Source organism: Oncorhynchus mykiss, chromosome 30 (genome assembly GCF_013265735.2).
Source record: "Oncorhynchus mykiss isolate Arlee chromosome 30, USDA_OmykA_1.1, whole genome shotgun sequence".
Classification (NCBI taxonomy): Eukaryota; Metazoa; Chordata; class Actinopteri; order Salmoniformes; family Salmonidae; genus Oncorhynchus; species Oncorhynchus mykiss.
Window position 1 is genome coordinate 5121424 of NC_050570.1, and position 23600 is coordinate 5145023.

The window sequence follows — 23600 nt, forward strand, 5'->3', positions numbered from 1 at the left end:
ATGAAAGTAACACTTGCTTGCTGTGACAACTGTGTAGAGACTAAGTTAGGCTTTTGTTCACTTTACATTGAATTTAGTTGGCCATCTGAAAGTAACTGGTTTAGGCTTGATTTGAAAGCATTTGTAACCTTTAAAGGGGGTTGTCGGTATAGGTGGTGTACGAATAAATGTCCTTTAACGATGGCTGGGCATCACGGGACCCTGCGTAGTGGGGAAAGTGCCTCCACAATGGGAAAAAAATCGCATAACTTCGCTATCTAAAGCGTAAAAACGCAAACTAAGTTCCGTTTATTTGTTTTTGAATAGTCAGCTTTGTGTCTGACTGACCATTGTCCATATTATCAACTGTTATTGTTGTTTTGATAGGTACACGTTAGGTTAACCAAGCGCTCTCGCTTGCGATGGGTAGGGAAAGTTAGCGAGCTAACGTTAGCGGCTAGGCAATCGTTTGTTTAGTTTTGTCACAAACTTACCAGGCATTACAGTCCCCGCTGTTTAAATCGCGATTCAATCTTCGTGATACACAGTTTACTATCAGTTCATGTCCTTAGCTGTGTGTGTTTAACTAACGTGAGTTGTTTACTTTCTAGCTAGAATGAACTGTCGACTCCTCCGCCTCCGGTTGTGATGGGACACACTTCCTGAAAAGTCTGAATTTACTGGTACTATTCTTTCAAGGAGGTGTGTCCCTACTACACTAGACTGTTCAGTACCCCCCCCCCCCCCAAAAAAAAATAGTTTTATTTGACGTTTAAATCCACGAGTTCTTAAATGAATGTAACCATGGTCATTCGTTTGTCAGCTAAAATAAAACACTAAATTAAAACCTAAGTGATGGTTTGTCAGTGTGTAGATTAAGACATGGCTGATTAGTTTACTGTGCATAATAATACTTGTAGAAATAAATCAAAATAAATCTTGTGTTTTAGGTTCATGAAAATATAATCCCCCCCCTCGCATCTTGTTTCTGTGAGTGTGCACTACTTTCAGTGGCGCAGGCACACTTCATAGGCAAGTGTTGGGTTAGTGGTGCAGTCCATTAGCAACCCTCTATTGATTGAAACATGAGAAAATGCCCAAGACATCCTCTGCAGCACACACCAAAATAGCCCACTAACATGAGATGAGGATAGGGCTGCTTCCTAAATGGCACTATATTCCCCATGTCGTGCACTACATAGTGCACTACTTTTGACTAGAGTCCTATGTAGGGAATTGTATTTTTATTTTATTTAACTAGGCAAGTCAGTTAAGAACAAATTCTTATTTACAATGACATGAGAGAAGCACTGCTTTACAGAGCTCATTTCCCTCTTGATTCAGAAGGCCTCCCAGAATAGTAGTGATGATGTACGATCTGTTTGCCTTTTAGGTCATAATGAATCAAAATTTTTAAAAAAAAGGCACTAGCACATCTGAGCTATATTTATTTGCTGGTGCATGGTGACGTCACTGATTGAAACGCTATTAGCGCACACCACCGCTAACTAGCTAGCCATTTCACATCCGTTACACATGCTAACAATTAAACACGTGAAAAAAAAAAGAAACCCCCCCACTGCTCTGACGCATACGGAAAGCTTAATGAAGAGCAGCAATTCTAGTAAGAGCAGTGTGTGGGTTTCTTCTTTTCTCAGATATTCACATCTGATCTAGGATCAGATGTATTACAGCCCTGATGAGAGCCTATAGCCTGGTTAAACCACCAAACGTAACACATTTACTCTAGTATATATATAGTATAGTATATAGTATAGTATAACCAGGCTACGATAGAGAGCCTACTGTAGTCTTCATTCTGACCGATGGGCATTTCTAAAGAATTTTAGACCACACAACTACATGTAAATCCTGGTTGAACACAGCTTTTGGGGTGTAGTTTCCACCCCTAGCTACAGATCTAGGATCAGCTTCCCCTAAATGTAAACAATTTCTGGAGAAAAGCAAATAATGATCTCAGATCAGTGTCTAGAGGCAGCTTCATCCTACACCTTCCACCCATAGATCATATACAACAGCCTCACCAACTACTAAAACACACAAAAGAAACAAGCTAAAAACCAGAACAAACAAAAAAAACATTAATATATTTCACTTTAATGTTTGAGTTAACATCCAGACGGTGTCTTCAGTGCAGCTAGAAACAGAACAGACATTACATACCAGTGCAGTTTTAAAGTGTGATTGGGGGCAGAGTCAACATCTCAAATTAGCACCCTATTCAGTGCACTACTTTTGACCCAGGGCCAATTGGGCTCTGAGGGCCCTTGTCAAATGCTGTGCACTATCTAGGGAATAGCGTGCCCTATGGGGACGTGGCCATACAGTAGACAAATGTCTTTACAGTATTGCTATATTCAGTTGCCTGCCTGCCAGCCAGCCTCCATCCAACGTACAGACAGGTTCCCTGGACCCGGTCCTCAGCTCTGGGGGAAAAAGGCCTGGGAGGACTGGGGGAAAAAGGCCTGGGAGGACTGGGGGAAAAAGGCCTGGGAGGACTGGGGGAAAAAGGCCTGGGAGGACTGGGGAAAAAGGCCTGGGAGGACCGGGGAAAAAGGCCTGGGAGGACCGGGGAAAAAGGCCTGGGAGGACTGGGGAAAAAGGCCTGGGAGGACTGGGGAAAAAGGCCTGGGAGGACTGAGAAAAGGGCGTGGCATCTGTACTGAGCTCTCCATCTTTCAGTCTCTGTACTGAGAACATCTCACATTAAGTTAAGCTTCACATCACACAGTCCTTTTGCTTATAAAAATGTATTGTTATTTAACATAGTCTGTTCAGTTCCTGAGTTCCTTTTTTGACTTCCCATCTGAAGTCTGGTCGTTTTATACACATTTAAAAAAAAGAAAGTTAGCCTATGTTTGTTCAAACCTTATAGCGGAGAGTCATGACCCCAACATTTTCCCATGAATCCCATTCACCGAGGAAAACGCAAAAAAAAAAAAAACTAATAAGAGTAATTTGTGATTGAGACCTAGTGAGTGTGTCAGTCTGATGGACCTGTGGGGTTTTAGCAGGCTAACAGCAGCACCCATCTGAATCTTCATCTCACCCCCGGGGGGGGGGGGGGGGGGGCGACTATGCCATCTGTCTCTCCTCTGACACAGCAGCCTGGTAGGTAGAATAAGGTCTGTCCATCCATCTTGTACTCGTTCATTCATTCTTTCCATTCTCTCTGATAAAGCCATGAGTTTCTCCCCTCTCAGGTTTTCCTCATCATCCGACGTGTTTGCCAGGCGTGGAATTTATTGTAGGCCATCTGAAACATGTCCTCAAGGTGACCAGTAAGCTGTAGGAGAGATTTAAAACATCATATTCTGAGATGAAGAAATAATGTCCTGGAGCTCTCACGGGTCACAGATAAAGACCCCCTCTGAAGACCGTACACAAGATTCTCTTTGAAAAGGTCAGTCTATAGTATTATCTAGAATATTTACGAGATACTTTTATCCAAAGCGACTTCGTTATGCATGCATACAGTTTCATAAAGGTGGCCCCAGGGGGGAAAAATAAATAAAAATCACACAATCCTGACTTTGCAAGCACCATGCTCCACCAACAGACCCAGACAGGACCTCTACCAACGGACCCAGACAGGACCTCTACCAACGGACCCAGACAGGACCTCTACCAACGGACCCAGACAGGACCTCTACCAACGGACCCAGACAGGACCTCTACCAACGGACCCAGACAGGACCTCTACCAACGGACCCAGACAGGACCTCTACCAACGGACCCAGACAGGACCTCTACCAACGGACCCAGACAGGACCTCTACCAACGGACCCAGACAGGACCTCTACCAACGGACCCAGACAGGACCTCTACCAACGGACCCAGACAGGACCTCTACCAACGGACCCAGACAGGACCTCTACCAACGGACCCAGACAGGACCTCTACCAACGGACCCAGACAGGACCTCTACCAACGGACCCAGACAGGACCTCTACCAACGGACCCAGACAGGACCTCTACCAACGGACCCAGACAGGACCTCTACCAACGGACCCAGACAGGACCTCTACCAACGGACCCAGACAGGACCTCTACCAACGGACCCAGACAGGACCTCTACCAACGGACCCAGACAGGACCTCTACCAACGGACCCAGACAGGACCTCTACCAACGGACCCAGACAGGACCTCTACCAACGGACCCAGACAGGACCTCTACCAACGGACCCAGACAGGACCTCTACCAACGGACCCAGACAGGACCTCTACCAACGGACCCAGACAGGACCTCTACCAACGGACCCAGACAGGACCTCTACCAACGGACCCAGACAGGACCTCTACCAACGGACCCAGACAGGACCTCTACCAACGGACCCAGACAGGACCTCTACCAACGGACCCAGACAGGACCTCTACCAACGGACCCAGACAGGACCTCTACCAACGGACCCAGACAGGACCTCTACCAACTCTGACACTATTAGCTACCCGATATAAATAATGAGTCTCTAGGTGGGGCCACTATTAGCTACCCAATATAAATAGTGAGTCTCTAGGGAGGGCCACTATTAGCTACCTGATATAAATAATGAGTCTCTAGGGGGGGGGGGGGGGGGGGGCACTATTAGCTACCTGATATAAATAATGAGTCTCTAGGGGGGGGGGGGGGGGGCACTATTAGCTACCCAATTTAAATAATGAGTCTCTAGGGGGGGCCACTATTAGCTACCCAATTTAAATAATGAGTCTCTAGGGGGGGGCTTACGTTAGTACTCAGGTATTGACGCTGGACTTTCTCCTGGAAGGGGCGGAGCTTGGTCATCTGGAATCTCTCCAGGTTGGACCTCATCTTTACCACCTGACACACACACACACGAGAAAAGACATGTAAGAGACAACGGCAACAGAGTCAACGGCAACAGAGTCAACGGCAACAGAGTCAAAATGTTTTTTTTTCTTCTGCAAAATAGCCTTCACTTGTTGCTATAGAGATGATAGAAAAGGTAGTAAGACTGCAACTCCTCTCAAATTCATATTGACCCCATGGATGCAACGACAGACAACGAGGGATGTGCATATTTCTCTATCAAGATGATTCGATACGCATCTAGACACACGGGCTCCGATTCAGGAACGATACGTTTTTTAAGTTTTAAACAATTTGGTGCAATTTGGTTTGATTAGCAATTTGGTTTGACACGATTCGGTGCGCTAACATTTGTTGCATAAACACATACATTTTCCATTCTACATTAAAATCTGCTGCTGTTGGCTCTAACGAGCCGGGCCTCTGGGCGGGATCCAAACGAGCCGGGCCTCTGGGCGGGATCCAAACGAGCCGGCTGTGTATGTGCGTGTGTGGGGGCTGGTTCTGTCTGAGCAGACTGTGTGTGTGTGTGTGTGTGTGTGACTGTGTAAATGATGTATGTACTATGTAGGCACCTGAGCTGAGCCATAAGGGAGACTAGACATCTACCACCCCACTACCAGGTTAGAGCCATAATGGAGACTACGCATCTACCACCACTATCAGATTAGAGCCATAAAGGAAACTAGACAACTACCACTGTCAGATTAGGGGGAGGGGCAATGTAGCCTGTTTTTTTTAGGTACACCACCCCGTACACAAAAAAATTGTTTGCTCCTACACTGAGTCACTCCTACACTGAGTCACTCCTACACTGAGTCACGTGGCCGTGGTTTACTATATAAAGCAGGCAGACAGGCATCCAGGTACTGTTTGATTGAAACCAGTGACCTAAGTGATTGAGCGCCGTATGATCCCCGGGTTCCTGTATCACAGAAACGAACCTCCTGGGCTTTTCACGCACGACAGTGTCTAGGGTTTACTGAGAACGGTGAGACAAAACATCCAGTCAGCGGCAGTCGTGTGGATGAGAAACATTCGTTGACGAGAGGTGGAAGGAGAATGGCAGGAATCATGCAAGCTAACAGGAGAATGGCAGGAATCATGCAAGCTAACAGGCGAATGGCAGGAATCATGCAAGCTAACAGGCGAATGGCAGGAATCATGCAAGCTAACAGGCGAATGGCAGGAATCATGCAAGCTAACAGGAGAATGGCAGGAATCATGCAAGCTAACAGGCGGGCCCACAAACAGGCAAATTAAGGTGCAGCACAACAGTGGTGTGCAGAACGGCATCTCAGAACACACAACTTGACGGTCCTCGTCAGGGATTGGCTATTGCAGCAGACGACCACACCGGGTTCCACTCCTATCAGCTAAAAACAAGAAGAAGCGGCTCCAGTGGAAAAACATAGCCTGGTCCGACAAACACCAGTTCCTGTTGCGTCATGCTGATGGCAGAGTCAGGATTTGCAGAGGCAGCCGGAGACCAAGGCCACATCCTGCCCGGTGTCAACAGTACAGGCTGGTGGTGTAAAGGTGTGGGGAATGATTTCCTGGAACACGTTAGTTCCCTTGATAACAATTGATTAACGGTTCCACGGCCCCAATAATTCAGGCTGTTCTGGAGGCTAAAGGGGGAGGGGGGGGGGGGGGGTCCAACACAGTACTAGATGGGTGTGCCTAATAAACTGACCACTGAGTTTATAACCCATCTCAAAACAGAATGGATTTAACTGTTCGTAAGTTCGCTGATCTTCACTCCTCTCGGTCATACAGCGCACCTCGCAAAGTGATCGCCGTCCTCGTTTTGAAAATTATCAACTTCACCATGTACGTCTAAAAAATGACCATATACACCGATTGTTTAACCTCTTCGATATAGGGGGCGCTCTTAATTTGATGAGAAGCCCACTGTCACCACTGATAGATTATCGAATAGATATGTGAAAAACACCTTGAGGATTGATTCTAAAACAACGTTTGACATGTTTCTGTCGATATTATGCAGCTAATTTGGAAAACAATTTGGCGTTGTAAGTGACTGCATTTTCCGGTCTTTTTCTTAGCCAAACGTGATGAACAAAACGGAGCTATTTCGTCTACACAAATAATATTTTTGGAAAAAAACAAACATTTGCTATCTAACTAAGAGTCTCGTCATTGAAAACATCCGAAGTTCTTCAAAGGTAAATTATTTTATTTGAATGCTTTTCTTGTTTTTGTGAAAATGTTGCCTGCTGAATGCTAGGCTTATTGCTATGCTAGCTATCAATACTCTTACACAAACGCTTGTGTAGCTTTGGTTGAAAAGCATATTTTGAAAATCTGAGATGACAGTGTCGTTAACAAAAGGCTAAGCTTCTGTTTGAATACATTTATCTCATTTCATTTGCGATTTTCATGAATAGGAAACGTTATGCGTTATGGTAATGAGCTTGAGGCTATGATCACGCTCCCTGATACGGGATTGCTCGACGCTAGAGGTTAAAGCAAAAGAAATAAAACACACCAAAACAATTGCTGATGGTGAACCTGAATAAACTAAAATAAAAATCTATTGAAAGCCCCGTTCAACAGGTAACCTATAGCCAGGTGAGTTGTCTCTCCGGTAGCTTAGCCACAACTTTTACTTAAGTGAAACATGCTTTCTTTTTTTTCGGCCATTTTGAATGCTGAAGGTGCAGTGTAGAGGTGTTAGATCAGGCCGTCTACCTGGCATTGGTTTAGATCAGGCCGTCTACCTGGCATTGGTTTAGATCAGGCCGTCTACCTGGCATTGGTTTAGATCAGGCCGTCTACCTGGCATTGGTTTAGATCAGGCCGTCTACCTGGCATTGGTTTAGATCAGGCCGCCTACCTGGCATTGGTTTAGATCAGGCCGCCTACCTGGCATTGGTTTAGATCAGGCCGCCTACCTGGCATTGGTTTAGATCAGGCCGCCTACCTGGCATTGGTTTAGATCAGGCCGCCTACCTGGCATTGGTTTAGATCAGGCCGCCTACCTGGCATTGGTTTAGATCAGGCCGCCTACCTGGCATTGGTTTAGATCAGGCCGCCTACCTGGCATTGGTTTAGATCAGGCCGCCTACCTGGCATTGGTTTAGATCAGGCCGCCTACCTGGCATTGGTTTAGATCAGGCCGCCTACCTGGCATTGGTTTAGATCAGGCCGCCTACCTGGCATTGGTTTAGATCAGGCCGCCTACCTGGCATTGGTTTAGATCAGGCCGCCTACCTGGCATTGGTTTAGATCAGGCCGCCTACCTGGCATTGGTTTAGATCAGGCCGCCTACCTGGCATTGGTTTAGATCAGGCCGCCTACCTGGCATTGGTTTAGATCAGGCCGCCTACCTGGCATTGGTTTAGATCAGGCCGCCTACCTGGCATTGGTTTAGATCAGGCCGCCTACCTGGCATTGGTTTAGATCAGGCCGCCTACCTGGCATTGGTTTAGATCAGGCCGCCTACCTGGCATTGGTTTAGATCAGGCCGCCTACCTGGCATTGGTTTAGATCAGGCCGCCTACCTGGCATTGGTTTAGATCAGGCCGCCTACCTGGCATTGGTTTAGATCAGGCCGCCTACCTGGCATTGGTTTAGATCAGGCCGCCTACCTGGCATTGGTTTAGATCAGGCCGCCTACCTGGCATTGGTTTAGATCAGGCCGCCTACCTGGCATTGGTTTAGATCAGGCCGCCTACCTGGCATTGGTTTAGATCAGGCCGTCTACCTGGCATTGGTTTAGATCAGGCCGTCTACCTGGCATTGGTTTAGATCAGGCCGTCTACCTGGCATTGGTTTAGATCAGGCCGTCTACCTGGCATTGGTTTAGATCAGGCCGTCTACCTGGCATTGGTTTAGATCAGGCCGTCTACCTGGCATTGGTTTAGATCAGGCTGTCTACCTGGCATTGGTAAGCACGCGATGCTGGGCACCGTGCACAGTTTAGATCAGGCTGTCTACCTGGCATTGGTAAGCACGCGATGCTGGGCACCGTGCACAGTTTAGATCAGGCTGTCTACCTGGCATTGGTTAAGATCAGGCTGTCTACCTGGCATTGGTAAGCGCGCGATGCTGGGCACCCTGCACAGTTTAGATCAGGCTGCCTACCTGGCATTGGTAAGCACGCGATGCTGGGCACCGTGCACAGTTTAGATCAGGCTGTCTACCTGGCATTGGTAAGCACACGATGCTGGGCACCGTGCACAGTTTAGATCAGGCTGTCTACCTGGCATTGGTAAGCACGCGATGCTGGGCACCGTGCACAGTTTAGATCAGGCTGTCTACCTGGCATTGGTTAAGATCAGGCTGTCTACCTGGCATTGGTAAGCGCGCGATGCCGGGCACCGTGCAGTTTAGATCAGGCTACTGATATTGCCTTGGGTAGATCGGCTTGCAAAATGACTTGTAGATCAATGACAACACACTTAACTGCTTAGTTCCACACCGATGGAGAGGGGAGGGGACGCACCAGTTGGCACAAAAGATTAGGCATTTTCGGGAAAATACAAAAAAATATTTATATATATATAATAATAATATGAACAAAACATTAGTGAAATCGGCAAGTCCTAATGTTTGAATCGATTTTCTGACCAATGCATGCTACATTTGGATCGGTTTGGGGTCCGCTGTACTCACAACCCACGCGATTCTAGACCGAGGGTTGCAGTAGATGAACGGTCAATGGATTTGAGAGCAGTTACATTTCTCCACCGTTTATCAAAACAGTGGTGGGGGTGGGCAGGTTTGTTATCGTTTGAACTGCAGATCGCCCTCTTCAAGCAGTAGTCACCTTCTCTTCCAGGAAAAGTGTGTTGACAGGAAAACAGGACCAGAAGTGTCTCAGCAGCTCCCCAGCAGCCGTGTACAGATGCTTCAGCTCCCCCTGAACGTCATTGGGAACCATCTCTGTAAACCGAGGAAACAGAAGCGATAGCATCCGTGTCGGTGACTTGACTGGCCGGGGCCGACAGGACTACTCACTAGGTAAATAAACTTGGAACGAAAGGGGTTCATCCGTAAACTCACGGTTAATGGCTTGCTGTGCTAACGCCTGCATGAGAACACCCCCTGGAGAGAGGGCGGCGATGGCACAACTGGCTGTACTGCTGGACATCACCTGTAAAGGGGAGGATTACGACTGTTAAAAAGACCTTTAGAACAAATATTTTTTTTAAAAACACAGATTTCAACAGCAAACATACTTTAGTATCTTTTTTTCTCTTTTTTTCTTCATTTCTTTTTCCCCTTTTTCTCCCCAATTTCATGGTATCCAATTGTTGTAGTAGCTACTATCTTGTCTCATCGCTACAACTCCCCGTACGGGCTCGGGAGCCCCACGGACCTCCCGGTCGCGGCCGGTTACGACAGAGCCTGGGCGCGAACCCAGGGACTCTGATGGCACAGCTGGCGCTGCAGTACAGCGCCCTTAACCACTGCGCCACCCGGGAGGCCAGCTTTAGTATCTTTCAACCTCTCCTGCCTAGAACCCCCCCAAAAATAAACGAGCCTCCGACGCAATAACACATTTTTTTTCTTCAGTTCTGGGTTTCCCCCGAGATTAGAGGCGAAACAGAGGGGTGTCTAACCTGAGTAAGGCAGGGTTTGTAGCTGGCTATTTCCTGCTTTATACAGTTGACAGAGTTGACGATGTCTTGACTGGTGGTGTACTGTTGGGGCAGGAGAGGCACGGGACCATGAGAGTACCTGCAAGAACAGAGAGGTACATTTACAACATTAGTTATCAAAAAGAAATGAGGACCAAGGCACTCTTCATATAATTCATTAAAATTGTATGGCATGTTCAAGAGAAACAGAGTTAAAACAATATTGTGCTCATCTCTCACAGCAGTCAAGTAATGCATTCCATCAAGAGTTGCTCACAATTTAGTCTGCTTGCAGCCACAACTAGATCAATAAATAATCATACTTGTATGCCATTGCCTAGCAATCAACATGTAAAATTGTTTGAACACCACTTTTAGGCTACAAGTCTGTCACAAATGGCAGCCCCAGCAGTGGCAGCCCCAGCAGTGGCAGCCCCAGCAGTGGCAGCCCCAGCAGTGGCAGCCCCAGCCCAGTAATGGCAGCCCCAGTAATCCTCCTTATGGTGGAGACCATGTGAACGAGAGGCTTTTAGAATCATGACCCCAGGTTTGAGTTTATCGTTCACCAGCCATTACTAACTCAAATTAACAAAATTAGATTGTTTTTTGGTTAGTGGTTAGAGCGTTGGGCCAGTAACCGAAAGGTTGCTGGATCAAATCCCCGAGCTGACAAGGTAAGAATCTGTCTTTCTGCCCCTGAACAAGGCAGTTAACCCACTGTTCCTAGGCCATCATTGAAAATAAGAATTGGTTCTTAACCGACTTGCCTGGTTAAATAAAGGTTAAAAAAAATAATCTAGTAATCTGTAAAAAGAGCCATTCTTCCCATCACTAAAGTATATGTGAGAACCAGGGTTGGGGTCAATTATTATTTTTATTTAACTTGGCAAGTCAGTTAAGAACAAATTCTTATTTACAATGACGGCCTACACCGGTCAAACCCGGACGACACTGGGCCAATTGTGCGCCACCCTACGGGACTCCCAATCACAGCCGGTTGTGATACATCCTGGATTTGAACCAGGATGTCTTTAGTGACGCTCTAGCACTGAGACGCAGTAACTTAGACCGCTGCGCCACTCAGGAGCCCAATTTGAATATAAGACAGTCAATTAAGGAAGTGATTTTTTATTTTTTTTTTAAAAATTGAACTTTTAAAATTAAATAGCTTCTACTTTTCAGTTTATTGAGAAATCATTGAATCATTTTTTTCAATTATTGAATGGGAATTTCAATTTACTTCCTGAATTCATAGACTTCAATTCGACTGGACTCCATTCCTGGAGAGAACACAGACGACAACTTAGATACATTCATTTAAAAAGAGCCAGAGCGCCGAGCCAGGGCCAGAGAGCCGGGCCAGGGCCAGAGAGCCGAGCCAGGGCCAGAGAGCCGAGCCAGGGCCAGAGAGCCGAGCCAGAGAGCACACTAGTTCCAAAGTATGGTGTCCATGAACAACCACACTAGAGCGAAAGCAGAGCACCCACTCAGTGATATCGAACCCACCTGTCAGACTTCTTGAGGTTCAGAGCCACTGTCTTCTTCCCATTCTCCCTATGAAGGTCCTCATACTCTATGACATCTTGTATTTTCACCTGAAATACACCACATTTTTAATAACAAAAAGTGCCAACTCATCTTGGAAAGGAAGCACACTGTTTGGCTCTTTGTACCATCATAAAGGGTAAGAGCCTATAGCCACAGCATGGCAGAGTGATGAATGTGTTTACTGTGTGTCAATGCTCATAATGTACACTGAACAACAAGATAAACAGAACATGTCATGTGCTGGTCCCATGTTTCACAGCTAGAATATACAGTATATACTAAACAATATAAAACGCAACAGGTAAAGTGTTGGTCCCATGTCTCATGAGCTGAAATAAGATCCCAGAAATTTGCCATTTGCACAAAAAAGGCTTATTTCTCTGAAATGTTGCACAAATTTGTTTACATCCCTGTTTGAGAACATTTCTCCTTTGCCAAGATAATCCATCCACCTGACAGGTGTGGCATATCAAGACGCTGTGTAAACAGCATGATCATTACACAGGTGCAGCTTGTGCTGGGGACAATAAAAGGCCACTAAGTTGTCACACAACGCCACAGCTGTCTCAAGTTGAGGGAGCGTGCAATTGGCATGCTGACTGCGGGAATATCCACCAGAGCTGTTGCCAGAGAATTGAATGTTAATTTCTCTACCATAAGCCGCCTCCAATGTATTTTATTTGTTTTATTTTTTATTTGGCAGTACGTCTGAGGGGGGGGGGGGGGGGGGGGTTTATATCAACATTATGAACGTGAGTGCCCCCATGGTGGCAGTGGAGTTATGGTAGAGGCCGGCATAAGTTCACGACAATGAACACAATTGCATTTTATTGATTCCAATTTGAAAGCACAGAGATACCGTGACGAGATCCTGAGGCCCGTTGTCGTGCCATTCATCCGCCGCCATTCACCTCATGTTTCAGCATGATAATGCACGGCCCCATGTCACAAGGATCTGTACATAATTCCTGGAAGCTGAAAATGTGCTAGTTCTTCTATGGCCTGCGTACTCACCAGACATGTCACCCTTTGAGCATGTTTGGGATGCTCTGGATCGACGTGTACAACAGCACGTTCCAGTTCCCGCCAATATTCATCAACTTCGCACAGCCATTGAAGAGTGGAACAAGATTCCACAATCAACAGCCTGATCAATCTATGCGAAGGAGATATGATGCACTACATGAGGCAATGGTGGTTCTGATCCACGCCCCTACTTAAAAAATAAATAAGGTACCTGTATTCCCAGTCAAGTGAAATCAATAGATTAAGGCCTAATGAATTTATTTCAATTGACCGATTTCCTTCTATAAACTGTAGCTCAGTAAAATCTTTGAAAAAATGTTACATGTTGCATTTATATTTTTGTTCAGTATATTCATAAAAGCTCAGCGCTTAAACAAGCCTTTATCTTGTATGATTTGCCTTCACAGTAAGAGAGATAATCATCATACCTTCTTAATGGGTGGTTGGAAGAAGTCCGAATCCCTAGAGTTTCCATCTGTACTGCTAGTCTCACAGGCCTGACCGTTAGGAGCATCCCTATGAAGACAGACCGCTAGGTTAGCACACGGCTCTGCAGTGAAAACGACAAGAGAAGATCTCTTTTGAGAAGGTACTTAATCGTCAACTCACGCTTTCTTTCCGGAGCCTGCTGCCAGCACCATGGTACTGTGGTGGTTGAACCTCTTGATTATGGCAGAGTTACTGTTCTCCTTCACGGTCTTGTTAGTATTGGACGTAGAAGGTGCTGTGGAGTTAGACCCATAACCCTGGAGAGAGGACATACTGATTAGTGACGCGTCGAGTTAGACCCATAACCCTGGAGAGAGGACAGTGATTAGTGACGCGTCGAGTTAGACCCATAACCCCGGAGAGAGGACATACTGATTAATATAATAAGCCATTAGCAGAAGATTTTATCCAAAGCCACCTGGTCATATGGGCATACATTTTACATATGGTGACCCCAGCGGGAATCAAACCCACAACCCTTGCTCTACCAACAGAGCCACAGAGGACCAACTGTTTCCCACCTTATGGGTAAGGATTTATTTTGATTTTTTCCCCCTTTTTTTGGGTTTCCAATTGGGTAGTTACAGTCTTGTCTGTACGGGAGTTGCAGCGATGAGACTCGGGAGAGGTGAAGGTCGAGAGCCGCGCGTCCTCTGAAACGCAACCCAACCACACCGCTTCTTGACAAGCTTATCCCGGAACCCAGTCGCACCAATGTGTCTGAAAAAACAACGTACACCTGCCGACCGTGTCAGCGTGCATTGCGCCCGGCCCGCCACAGGATTTGCTAGAGGGTGATGGGACAAGGACATCCCTGCCGGCCAAACCCTCCCCTAACACGGACGACGCTAGGCCAATTGTGAGCCGCCCCATGGGTCTACCGGTCACAGCAGAGCCTGGACTCGAACCATGATCTCTAGTGGCACAGCTAGCACTGCGATGCAGTGCCTAGGACCAATGCACCTCTCGGGATGACCAAAGGTTAAGAATTGGAGGGTGAGCTGGCAGGCAGCATTAGAAGGTGAATGAATGCTCACAACCTCTCCGACGTTCAACAAAATACCACCTGGATTCTGTGGTGTCTCAAGATTATAAGCGGGGATGTGAAAACGGCACAAAAGAGAGAAACAGTGAGGTACTATCTGTGTTCTGTTACCTGTCTAACAGAACACAGAGGGTGTCCTTTAATGGAAGCCTCTCCTGCAAAATCCAGGCATTCCACAGGGCAGCTGTCTAGGCCCCGTACTTTGGAAAAAATCTGCCACTGGCACTGAGTAAACCCCGTGTCTGAGTATGCCGGTGACGCAACACTATACACGTCAGATACCACAGAAACTTAATTGACTGTAACAATTAACAAAGAGTTGCAGTCAGTTCCAGAATGGGTGCCAAGAAAAAGGTTAGTCCCAAATATTTCAAAAACTAAAAGCTTTGCATTTTTTAAATTTTTTTTTTATCTTTATTTAACCAGGCAAGTCAGTGAATAACAAATTCTTATTTTCAATGATGGCCTAGGAACAGTGGGTTAACTGCCTGTTCAGGGGCAGAACGACAGATTTGTACCTTGTCAGCTCAGGGGTTTGAACTTGCAACCTTCCGGTTACTAGTCCAACGCTCTAACCACTAGGCTACCCTGCCGCCGACAAATCATTAACTAAACCTCAACGAAATCTTGTAATAAATAAATGTGGAAATTGAGCAAGTTGAGGCGGCTAATCTGCTTGGAGAAACCCTGGATTGTAAATTGTAGGGATGTATTCATTTGCAAAAAACGTTGCAAAAATAAATAAGAGTTTCTTTTAGACTAATTCAGGTAGATCCTTTTTGGTTCCTAATGGTGTAAAGTGCCCAATAACGTAACATCACCTCATCTAACGACTTATCCTCCAGTGACAGCAGGTCCACCATTGGGTTCTTCACTCCTTGGAACACCATGGACTTCAGGCCTGCAGAATATGGAAAAGCAAAGAAATTAAAACTGACACTAATCATTGCAGCATCATTATATTGGTATTGCTCTCTTACATTATGCGTTAGGTGTAGATGGTAGAGGCTTTACACACACAACTAATATAATAAAAGGAGCTGGACAATTTTTTATTTTTTTTTACCCAATCCAGGAAGTGAGTAGACATTCCCTTATCTCTATGAACAAAAAAATAAGATAACTTTCTGAACCAGAAGACTATAAACCCATTGACTGCTCTCCTCCGAGTGAGAAGTGACTGTACCCTTCTCGTCTTGCTTTGCACACTCTGAGAAGATGTCTTGCAGGCCCGTGTTGATGCGGTCTCGGTGGAAGTAGTGGGACTGGAAGAACCGCGTCCAGAACTCCTTCTCTGTCATGTTATGAGGAACGTTCTCACCATACTTCTGTTTCACTGGAAGGAAACGTTAAGTGAGTCAATGACAGGACAATATAGGACACTAGTGTGATGCAAAAATAAAAAAATACATGGCCCTGTTTGAATACATAATACATACTTCCTCCTTATTTTATGTAAATCACTGATCTGGTTGGATACCGTCCCTTATCCAATCATTTACTGATCAGGGATAACTAAGGAAGTGAAGAAGACTGCATTCGAAGGGTACATACACAGAGGGCACAACACCTGCTTTATCCATGACAGACTGACCAGGTGAAAGCCATGACCCCTTATTGATGTTACTTGTTAAATCCACTTCAAATCAGTGTAGATGACAGGTTAATGAAGGATTTTTAACGCTTGAGACAACTGAGAGATTGTGTGTGTGCCATTCAGGAGGTGAATGGGCAAGACAAAATATTCAAGTGCCTTTGAACAGGGTATGGTAATAGGTGCACCGGTTTGAGTGAGTCAAGACAAATTGAGGCTGTTCTGAGAGTAAAAGGGGGTGCAACTCAATATTAGGAATATCCTAATGTTTTGTACACTCAGTGTATAATATAAATATAATTATATGCCATTTAGCAGCCGCTTTTTTCTCCCCAATTTCGTGGTATCCAATTGTTTAGTAGCTACTATCTTGTCTCATCGCTACAACTCCCGTACGGGGTCGGGAGAGACGAAGGTCGAATGCCATGCGTCCTCCGATACACAACCCAACCAAGCCGCACTGCTTCTTAACACAGCGCACATCCAACCCGGAAGCAACCTTGGTTAGCGCGCACTGCGCCCGGCCCGCCACAGGAGTCACTAGTGCACGACGAGACAAGGACACCCCTACCGGCCAAACCCTCCCTGACCCGGACGACGCTAGACCAATTGTGCGTTGCCCCACGGACCTCCCAGTCACGACAGAGCCTGAGCGCGAACCCAGTCTCTGGTGGCACAGCTAGCGCTGCGATGCAGTGCCGTAGTCCACTGCGCCACCCGGGAGGCCGTAGCAGACGCTTTTATCCAAAGCAACTTAGTCAGGCATTTATTGGAACGGTATTCTAACAGGGCCCAAAGTCCCATCCATTACGGGTCGACCACCAAGTAGGTGAAGTGACAACATCGTTTTCAACTCTTCCCATTGGTTTCCATGACCGAGAACCCGAGGTGTCTTACCTGCAGGGTACGTTCTGAAGATTGACTCGATAATGTCAGATGTAAGGTTGTATCTAAGGCCGTTACAGCCATCTGTCTGGGGCCGGATGTCCGCCTGGAATGACACAAAGGGCTTTATCCATCCACAATCCCCGTTTGGAGTGGTATCAGCATGGGCAAGACAAGACAGGTACAGGACACTGGGACAGTTTGACCATGGGAAACATCGGTTTGATCCAAAAATGGCACCCCATTCCCTTTATAGTGCACTACTATGGGTTAAACCCATGGGGAGGGGGGGTGCAATTTGGGACACAACCCCATCATTAAAATCACTGAGCTCACCAAGAAGGCTGCCGAGATGCCAACTTCCTGCTTGTTGTTGGAGAGGGAGTGGTCCACGTTGTTTATGCTCAGCCGATTGGCCCAGAACTCCTCCGCGCTGATCACCTGACACACCACCAGATCCTTGTACAGCTGGAACAGCACCGGATCTTCCTGTAACATTCTAGAGAGAGGAGAAAACAATACATCACAAACAGGCTGTCGGTTGGTTATTCACTTAGCGCGCACACACAATCAAGTCAATAAGATATTCTAGTCAGAAATCATGATCACAAACGTTCTAGGAGTAAATATTAGCTGCCATTTTCTTTTGCAATCTAGTTAAGGATAAGTGGTAAGTGGCGCTGGAATCTTTCTGTGATGTTGAAACTATGGAGATCTAGGGTGTATTCATTAAATCGCACAACATTGCAAAAATGTTTTGCAACGAACAGAAGTATTTCTAAATGGACAGATTCAGGTAACTCCCTACCTGTTTGGTTTCTGGTGAACACTTCACATTGACCGAGAAAGTTAAGGGGATCCGTGTAATTTGTCCCTCACCTGTTCTTCTCCTCCAGTTCCTTGTTAGCCCTCTTCTTGAATTTGGGCAGCAGCTGCTGGAGGAGGTCCTTGGCTGCATCGCGGTCTTTCAGGGCAGTGCTCTCGTTGGAGAAGTGGAGGTTGGTGCTCTCCCCCGTGTGTAGGACCAACTGTAGCTGAATCTTGGCCTTGCCGTCTGGGCTGATTTTCTGACCTGCAGAGGGTTGGGAGAAAGAATAAAGTCTTAGATCTTACTACTAAACATCTAAACAAATCAATGCAACCATTCATAACAAGGAACCTCTCGTTACCCCTTTTTCACAGTACTGTGCTTGAAAATGTTATTTCCACATTGTCTTTCCAGCATCATGGCTGGCCATGCTTTCCACCTGGCTACCCCGATCACTTGCTGTGGAGGGTACAGTGCAGCTTGCCCAAGCCTCCCCCATTAATCCCACAGACCTATATCTATCCTACCCTGCCTTTCTAAGGTCTTCGAAAGCCAAGTTAAACAGATTACCGACCATTTCGAATCCCACCGTACCTTCTCTGCTATGCAATCTGGGTTCAGAGCTGGTCACGGGCGCTCAAGGTCCTAAACGATATCGTAACCGACATCGATAAGAAATATTACTTTGCCGCTGTATTCATCGACCTGACCAAGGCTTTCGACTCTGTCAATCACCACATTCATATCGGCAGACTCAACAGACTTGGTTTCTCAAATGATTGCCTCGCCTGGGTCACCAACTACTTCTTTGATAGAGTTCAGTGTGTCAAATCGGAAGGCCTGTTGTCTGGACCTCTGGCAGTCTCTATGGGTGTGCCACAGGGTTCAATTCTCAGGCCGACTCTCTTTTCTGTATACATCAATGATGTCGTTATTGCTGCGGGTGATTCTCTGGTCCACCTCTACGCAGACGACACCATTCTGTATACTTCTGGCCCTTCTTTGGTCACTGTGTTAACTAACCTCCAGACGAGCTTCAATGCAATACAACTCTCCTTCCGTGGCCTCCAACTGCTCTTAAATGCAAGTAAAACTAAATGCATGCTCTTCAACCGATCGCTGCCCGCACCTGCCCGTCTAGCATCACTACTCTGGACGGTTCTGACCTAGAATATGTGGACAACTACAAATACCTATGTATCTGGTTTGACTGTAAACTCTCCTTCCAGACTCACATTAACTTCTCTAGGGCAGGGGGCAGCATTGGGAATTTTGGATGAAAAGCCATAAAAGCCAGAATATGTATATAATTAGTGGATTTGGATAGAAGACTCAGTTTCTAAAACTGTTTGAATGATGTCTGTGAGTATAACAGAACTCATATGGCAGGCGAAAATCTGAGAAAAAATCCAACCAGGAAGTGGGAAATCTGAGGTTTGTAGTTTTTCAACTCTTGCCCTATCGAATACAGTGTCTATGGGGTCATCTTGCACTTCCTAAGGCTTCCACTAGATGTCAACAGTCTTTAGAACGTTGTTTCAGGCTTCTACTGTGAAGTGGGGCTGAATGAGGGGGGAATGAGTCAGAGGTCTGGCAGCAGCCATGAGCTCAGTCTCGCGCGCTCACGTGATAGTTAGCTTGCGTTCCATTGCATTCCTGAAGACAAAGGAAATTCTCCGGTTGGAACATTATTGAAGATTAATGTTAAAAACATCCTAAAGATTGATTTTGTACATCGTTTTGACATGTTTCTACGGTAACGGAATTTTTTGGACTTTGTCTGCTCCTAGTGAACGCGCTTCGTAAGTTTGGATTTGTTTACCAAAAAGCGCTAACAAAAGAAGCTATTTGGACATAAATGGACATTATCAAACAAAACCAACATTTATTGCGGAACTGGGATTCCTGGGAGTGCATTCTGAGGAAGATCAGCAAAGGTAAGTGAATATTTATAATGCCATTTCTGACTTCTGTTGAAGCCAACATGGCGGATATCTGTTTGGCTGGTTTGGTCTCTGAGCGCCATACTCAGATTATTGCATGCTTTGCTTTTTACCGTAAAGTGTTTTTGAAATCACAGCGGTTGCATTAATAAGGAGAAGTGCATCTATAAATCCGGGCATAATAGTTGTATCTTTTAGCAATGTTTATAATGAGTATTCCTGTAAATTGATGTGGCTCTCTGCAAAATCACCGGATGTTTTGGAACTACTGAATATAATGCGCCAATGTAAACTCAGATTTTTTTATATAAATATGAAATTTACCGAACAGAACATATATGTATTGTGTAACATGAAGTCCTATGAGTGTCATCTGATGAAGATCAAAAGGTTAGTGATTCATTTGATCTCTATTTCTGCTTTTTGTGACTCCTCTCTTTGGCTGGAAAAAATGGCTGTGTTTTTCTGTGACTTGGCTCTGACCGAACATAATCGTTTGGTTTGCTTTCGTTGTAAAGCCTTTTTGAAATTGGACACTGTGGCTGGATTTACAACAATGTTTGAGGAATTTTAATTATGGGATTTCTGTTGTTTTGAATTTGGCGCCCTGCAGTTTCACTGGCTGTTGACAGGTGGGACGCTACCGTCCCACGTACCCTAGCATCTTCAATCGAAAATTACATCTAGAATCAGCTTCCTATTTCGCAACAAAGCATCCTTCACTCATGCTGTCAAACATACCCTTGTAAAACTGACCATCCTACCGACCATCGACTTCGGCGATGTCATCTACAAAATACTCCAATGCTCTACTCAACAAATTGGATGCAGTCTATCACAGTGTCATCCGTTTTGTCACCAAAGCCCCATATAATGCCTATCACTGCGACCTGTACGCCCTCGTTGGCTGGCCCTCGCTTCATACTCGTCGCCAAACCCACTGGCTCCAGGTCATCTACAAGTCTTTGCTAGGTAAAGCCCAGCCTTATCTCAGCTCACTGGTCACCATAGCAGCACCCACCCGTAGCAAACGCTCCAGCAGGTATATCGCACTAGTCACCCCCAAAGGAAATTCCTACTTTGGCCGCCTTTCCTTCCAGTTCTCTGCTACCAATGACTGGAACGAACTGCAAAAATCACTGAAGCTGGAGACTCGCATCTCCCTCACTAGCTTTAAGCACCAGCTGTCTGAGCAGCTCAGATCACTGCACCTGTACATAGCCCATCTGTAAACAGCCCATCTACCTCATCCCCATACTGTTTTTATTTATCTTGCTCATTTGCACCCCAGTATCTCTACTTGCACATTCATCCTCTGCAAATCTATCACTCCAGTGTTTAATTGCTATATTGTATTTACTTCACCACCATGGCCTATTTATTGCCTTACCTCCCTTATCTTACCTCATTTGCCCTCACTGTATATAGACTTTTCTACTGTATGTTTGTTTATTCCATGTGTAACTGTTGTTGTTTGTGTCAAACTGCTTTGCCTTATCTTGGCCAGGTCGCAGTTGTAAATGAGAACTTGTTCTCAACTAGCCTACCTGGTTAAATAAAGGTGAAATAAATACATACAAAAAAAAAAAATCTGAAACCATGATGGGTGTGTAGCCAGCAGATAGACTTTCACAACACTGAGCCAAGCCAAAGTGTTGTGTGAGCTGTTCTGCCGGTAGCCTGGTACTCAGCACTTACAGCGTATGTCAGCATACAGGTGGCTGACAGTGAAACGGTCCTTCCCCTCTGGTCCCCAGGCTATCCTCTCTGCCATCAGGTAGAGGGTCCCGTCCTGCTTCCTCTGTCGGACCCTCTTCACCACCAGCAGCACCTCCTCCGACAACGCTGCCATGGCTGCGAGGGAGAGAAGAGGGGTAAGAATATGCATATTAGTGGTAAGGTAAAGAGCTATATATTCCCCCGAACAAAAATATAAACGCAACATGAAAAGTGTTGGTCCCATGTTCGTGAGCTGAAATAAAAGACCCCAGAAATGTATGTAATGTAAACTCGTCAGCCCAGGATCTCCACACCTGGCTTCTTCACCTGCGAGATTGTCTGACCAGCCATCTGGACAGTTTATTAAACTATGGGTTTGCACAATTGAAGAATATCTGCGCAAACTGTCTCAGTTTAACGAGCACGCAGATCCTCACCAGGGTCTTAACCTGACTGCAGTTTGGCGTCGTAACCGACTTCAGTGGGAAAATGCTCACCTCCGAAGGCCACTGGCACGCTGGAGAAGTGTGCTCTTCATGGATGAACACCAGTTTCAACTGTACAGTCAATTTGATTGATACTTAAACCATTAGCTCGAATCTAGGTCTTGCCTTTTTAGATTGAGAAAATTAACAACTATGGGAGAAAGAAAATAATTTACTTCTCTCAATGACTTCATACAACAGCCTGGTCTGTTTTGCAAGAGTTCCCGGTTCTCACTATGTTGCGCCTCTGCCTTAAGAAAGTCTGCGCTAAGACTATGTAGTGTCCAGTGGGTTAAAACACGCGTTGGTGACTAAATGTCACTTCCCTTTGTCTTGATATTTTCTAACAAATATCATAATTAAAATGTTCTGAAACGTTCAGTGGAGTCTTTCAGATATCATTAGCATTTTATCCAAAAAGTCGGATTTCGTAACCCGAAGTAACGTTACATCCGTGACTGTTGACATCGACGCAGGTTTCTTACGCAGGTTGCTCGTAAAAAACGTTATAATTTTCCATGTTGTGGTTATCGTCTTCATAGTTGTTTCTGCGAGTCGCAAACACCTAAATTAGCATGACAGGAGCTGAATTAAATATAAAATGTTTGGTAAAGTTACACGTTCAGTGCTCCGTTTACATTTCAGAGACAGGGTTGTTTTTGTGAGTAATCTTCGGGAAAATAACAGAAATTTCGAATTAATATGAAAACCGTATACAAAAATATATAAATACTACCTGTTTATTTTTACCATATATAGTCTTATGTCCTGCGGATTCGATTAGACAGATGATTAGTTCAACGGGAAAGTGAGCCTGCCAGGTAGCCTGTATTTATTGCACCGAATCCAGCCAAACTGACGCGATGCAATTTTCCAGATTTTTTTTTACCACTTTTTCTCTGGCCTCCATTGATGTAGTCACTTTAATTCTAGTCATCCTACAAAAAAAAGGTAAAAACTCAAACTTGTTGAACAGATGATAGAGACATGTTTGCATCATTGGTTTCCTTAAAAGTATCATCTACACAATTAACATGTTTGACCCATTGATCAAAAGATGCGTTTTTTTTTTAAATTGGACACTCTGCACTGTTGCAAATGCACCCAACTAACAACCAGCTGTTACGTTACAAATGCTTAGCATGTGCACATTTTAGCACACCAAAACCGGACAGTGTCGACTGTTGAGCTTGCTAATGCTAACGAGCTAGGTAGCGAGCTTGCTAACTCAGCCGCGGAGACAGACTTGTCAAGAAAGTCCATGTAACGTTAGCTAAATCAATCATAATTACCTCAAACTCCAACGCTGTTACAGTTGATGTATTGGTTTCGTGTTGTGCCGATGTGAAGCATACAATTTATTTAAGTGTAATTGTTATTTAAACGCGATATTTATGATAAAACTGTGCCCACTTGTATTTCGTGCTCCTCCATCGATACGGCTGCCAAGTTGTGCAACATTCAAATTCCTCCGGTGGAACAACAAGCGAAGTCTATAAATGGCATTTCTAGTTTCAATATATTTAGGTGAACATTAGCTACATCTTGAAACGAGAGACACATTCATTAAAATATATTTGGCCAAAACAAAATATAGATTTATTTTATTACTGTCAGTGA

The 23600-nt window shown here is 45.4% G+C and overlaps 2 protein-coding genes across 3 annotated transcripts in view; both read right to left on the reverse strand.

Annotated features, from left to right (window-relative positions):
• The window catches only part of hps5 (HPS5 biogenesis of lysosomal organelles complex 2 subunit 2), a 50137-nt gene extending 49476 nt beyond the window's left edge, over positions 1-661 (reverse strand). Inside the window, exon 1 of one of the 2 annotated variants that reach the window (XM_036969472.1) lies at positions 474-659. The gene's annotated coding sequence lies outside the window, so the exon portion shown is untranslated. Of the gene's footprint in view, positions 1-473 lie in introns of both variants that reach the window. The other variant, XM_036969473.1, reaches the window with a different exon arrangement.
• A 1416-nt stretch (positions 662-2077) lies between these two features.
• gtf2h1 (general transcription factor IIH, polypeptide 1) lies at positions 2078-23466 on the reverse strand. The gene is made up of 15 exons (XM_036969474.1): positions 23273-23466; positions 21475-21630; positions 17905-18097; positions 17362-17524; positions 17038-17131; positions 15733-15882; positions 15368-15447; positions 13622-13758; positions 13441-13528; positions 11945-12033; positions 10421-10538; positions 9861-9951; positions 9625-9740; positions 4728-4820; positions 2078-3286 (listed from the first exon to the last, which is right to left on the reverse strand). The coding sequence occupies exons 2-15, from the start codon at positions 21626-21628 to the stop codon at positions 3200-3202; spliced, it is 1653 nt and encodes a 550-aa protein (XP_036825369.1). The 5' UTR covers positions 21629-21630; positions 23273-23466; the 3' UTR covers positions 2078-3199.
• Between the last annotated feature and the right edge of the window lie 134 nt (positions 23467-23600).

Excerpts from the sequence above, each read along its gene's own strand:
- gtf2h1 (XM_036969474.1), bottom strand. The coding sequence starts at position 21,628 with ATGGCAGCGTTGTCGGAGGAGGTGCTGCTGGTGGTGAAGAGGGTCCGA. Across the intron at positions 15,883-17,037 it reads CTTCAGAACGTACCCTGCAG|TGAAACAGAAGTATGGTGAG; the intron begins GTAAGACACCTC and ends GTTTCCTTCCAG. Across the intron at positions 3,287-4,727 it reads GTCAATACCTGAGTACTAAC|CTTACTGGTCACCTTGAGGA; the intron begins GTAAGCCCCCCC and ends TCTCTCCTACAG.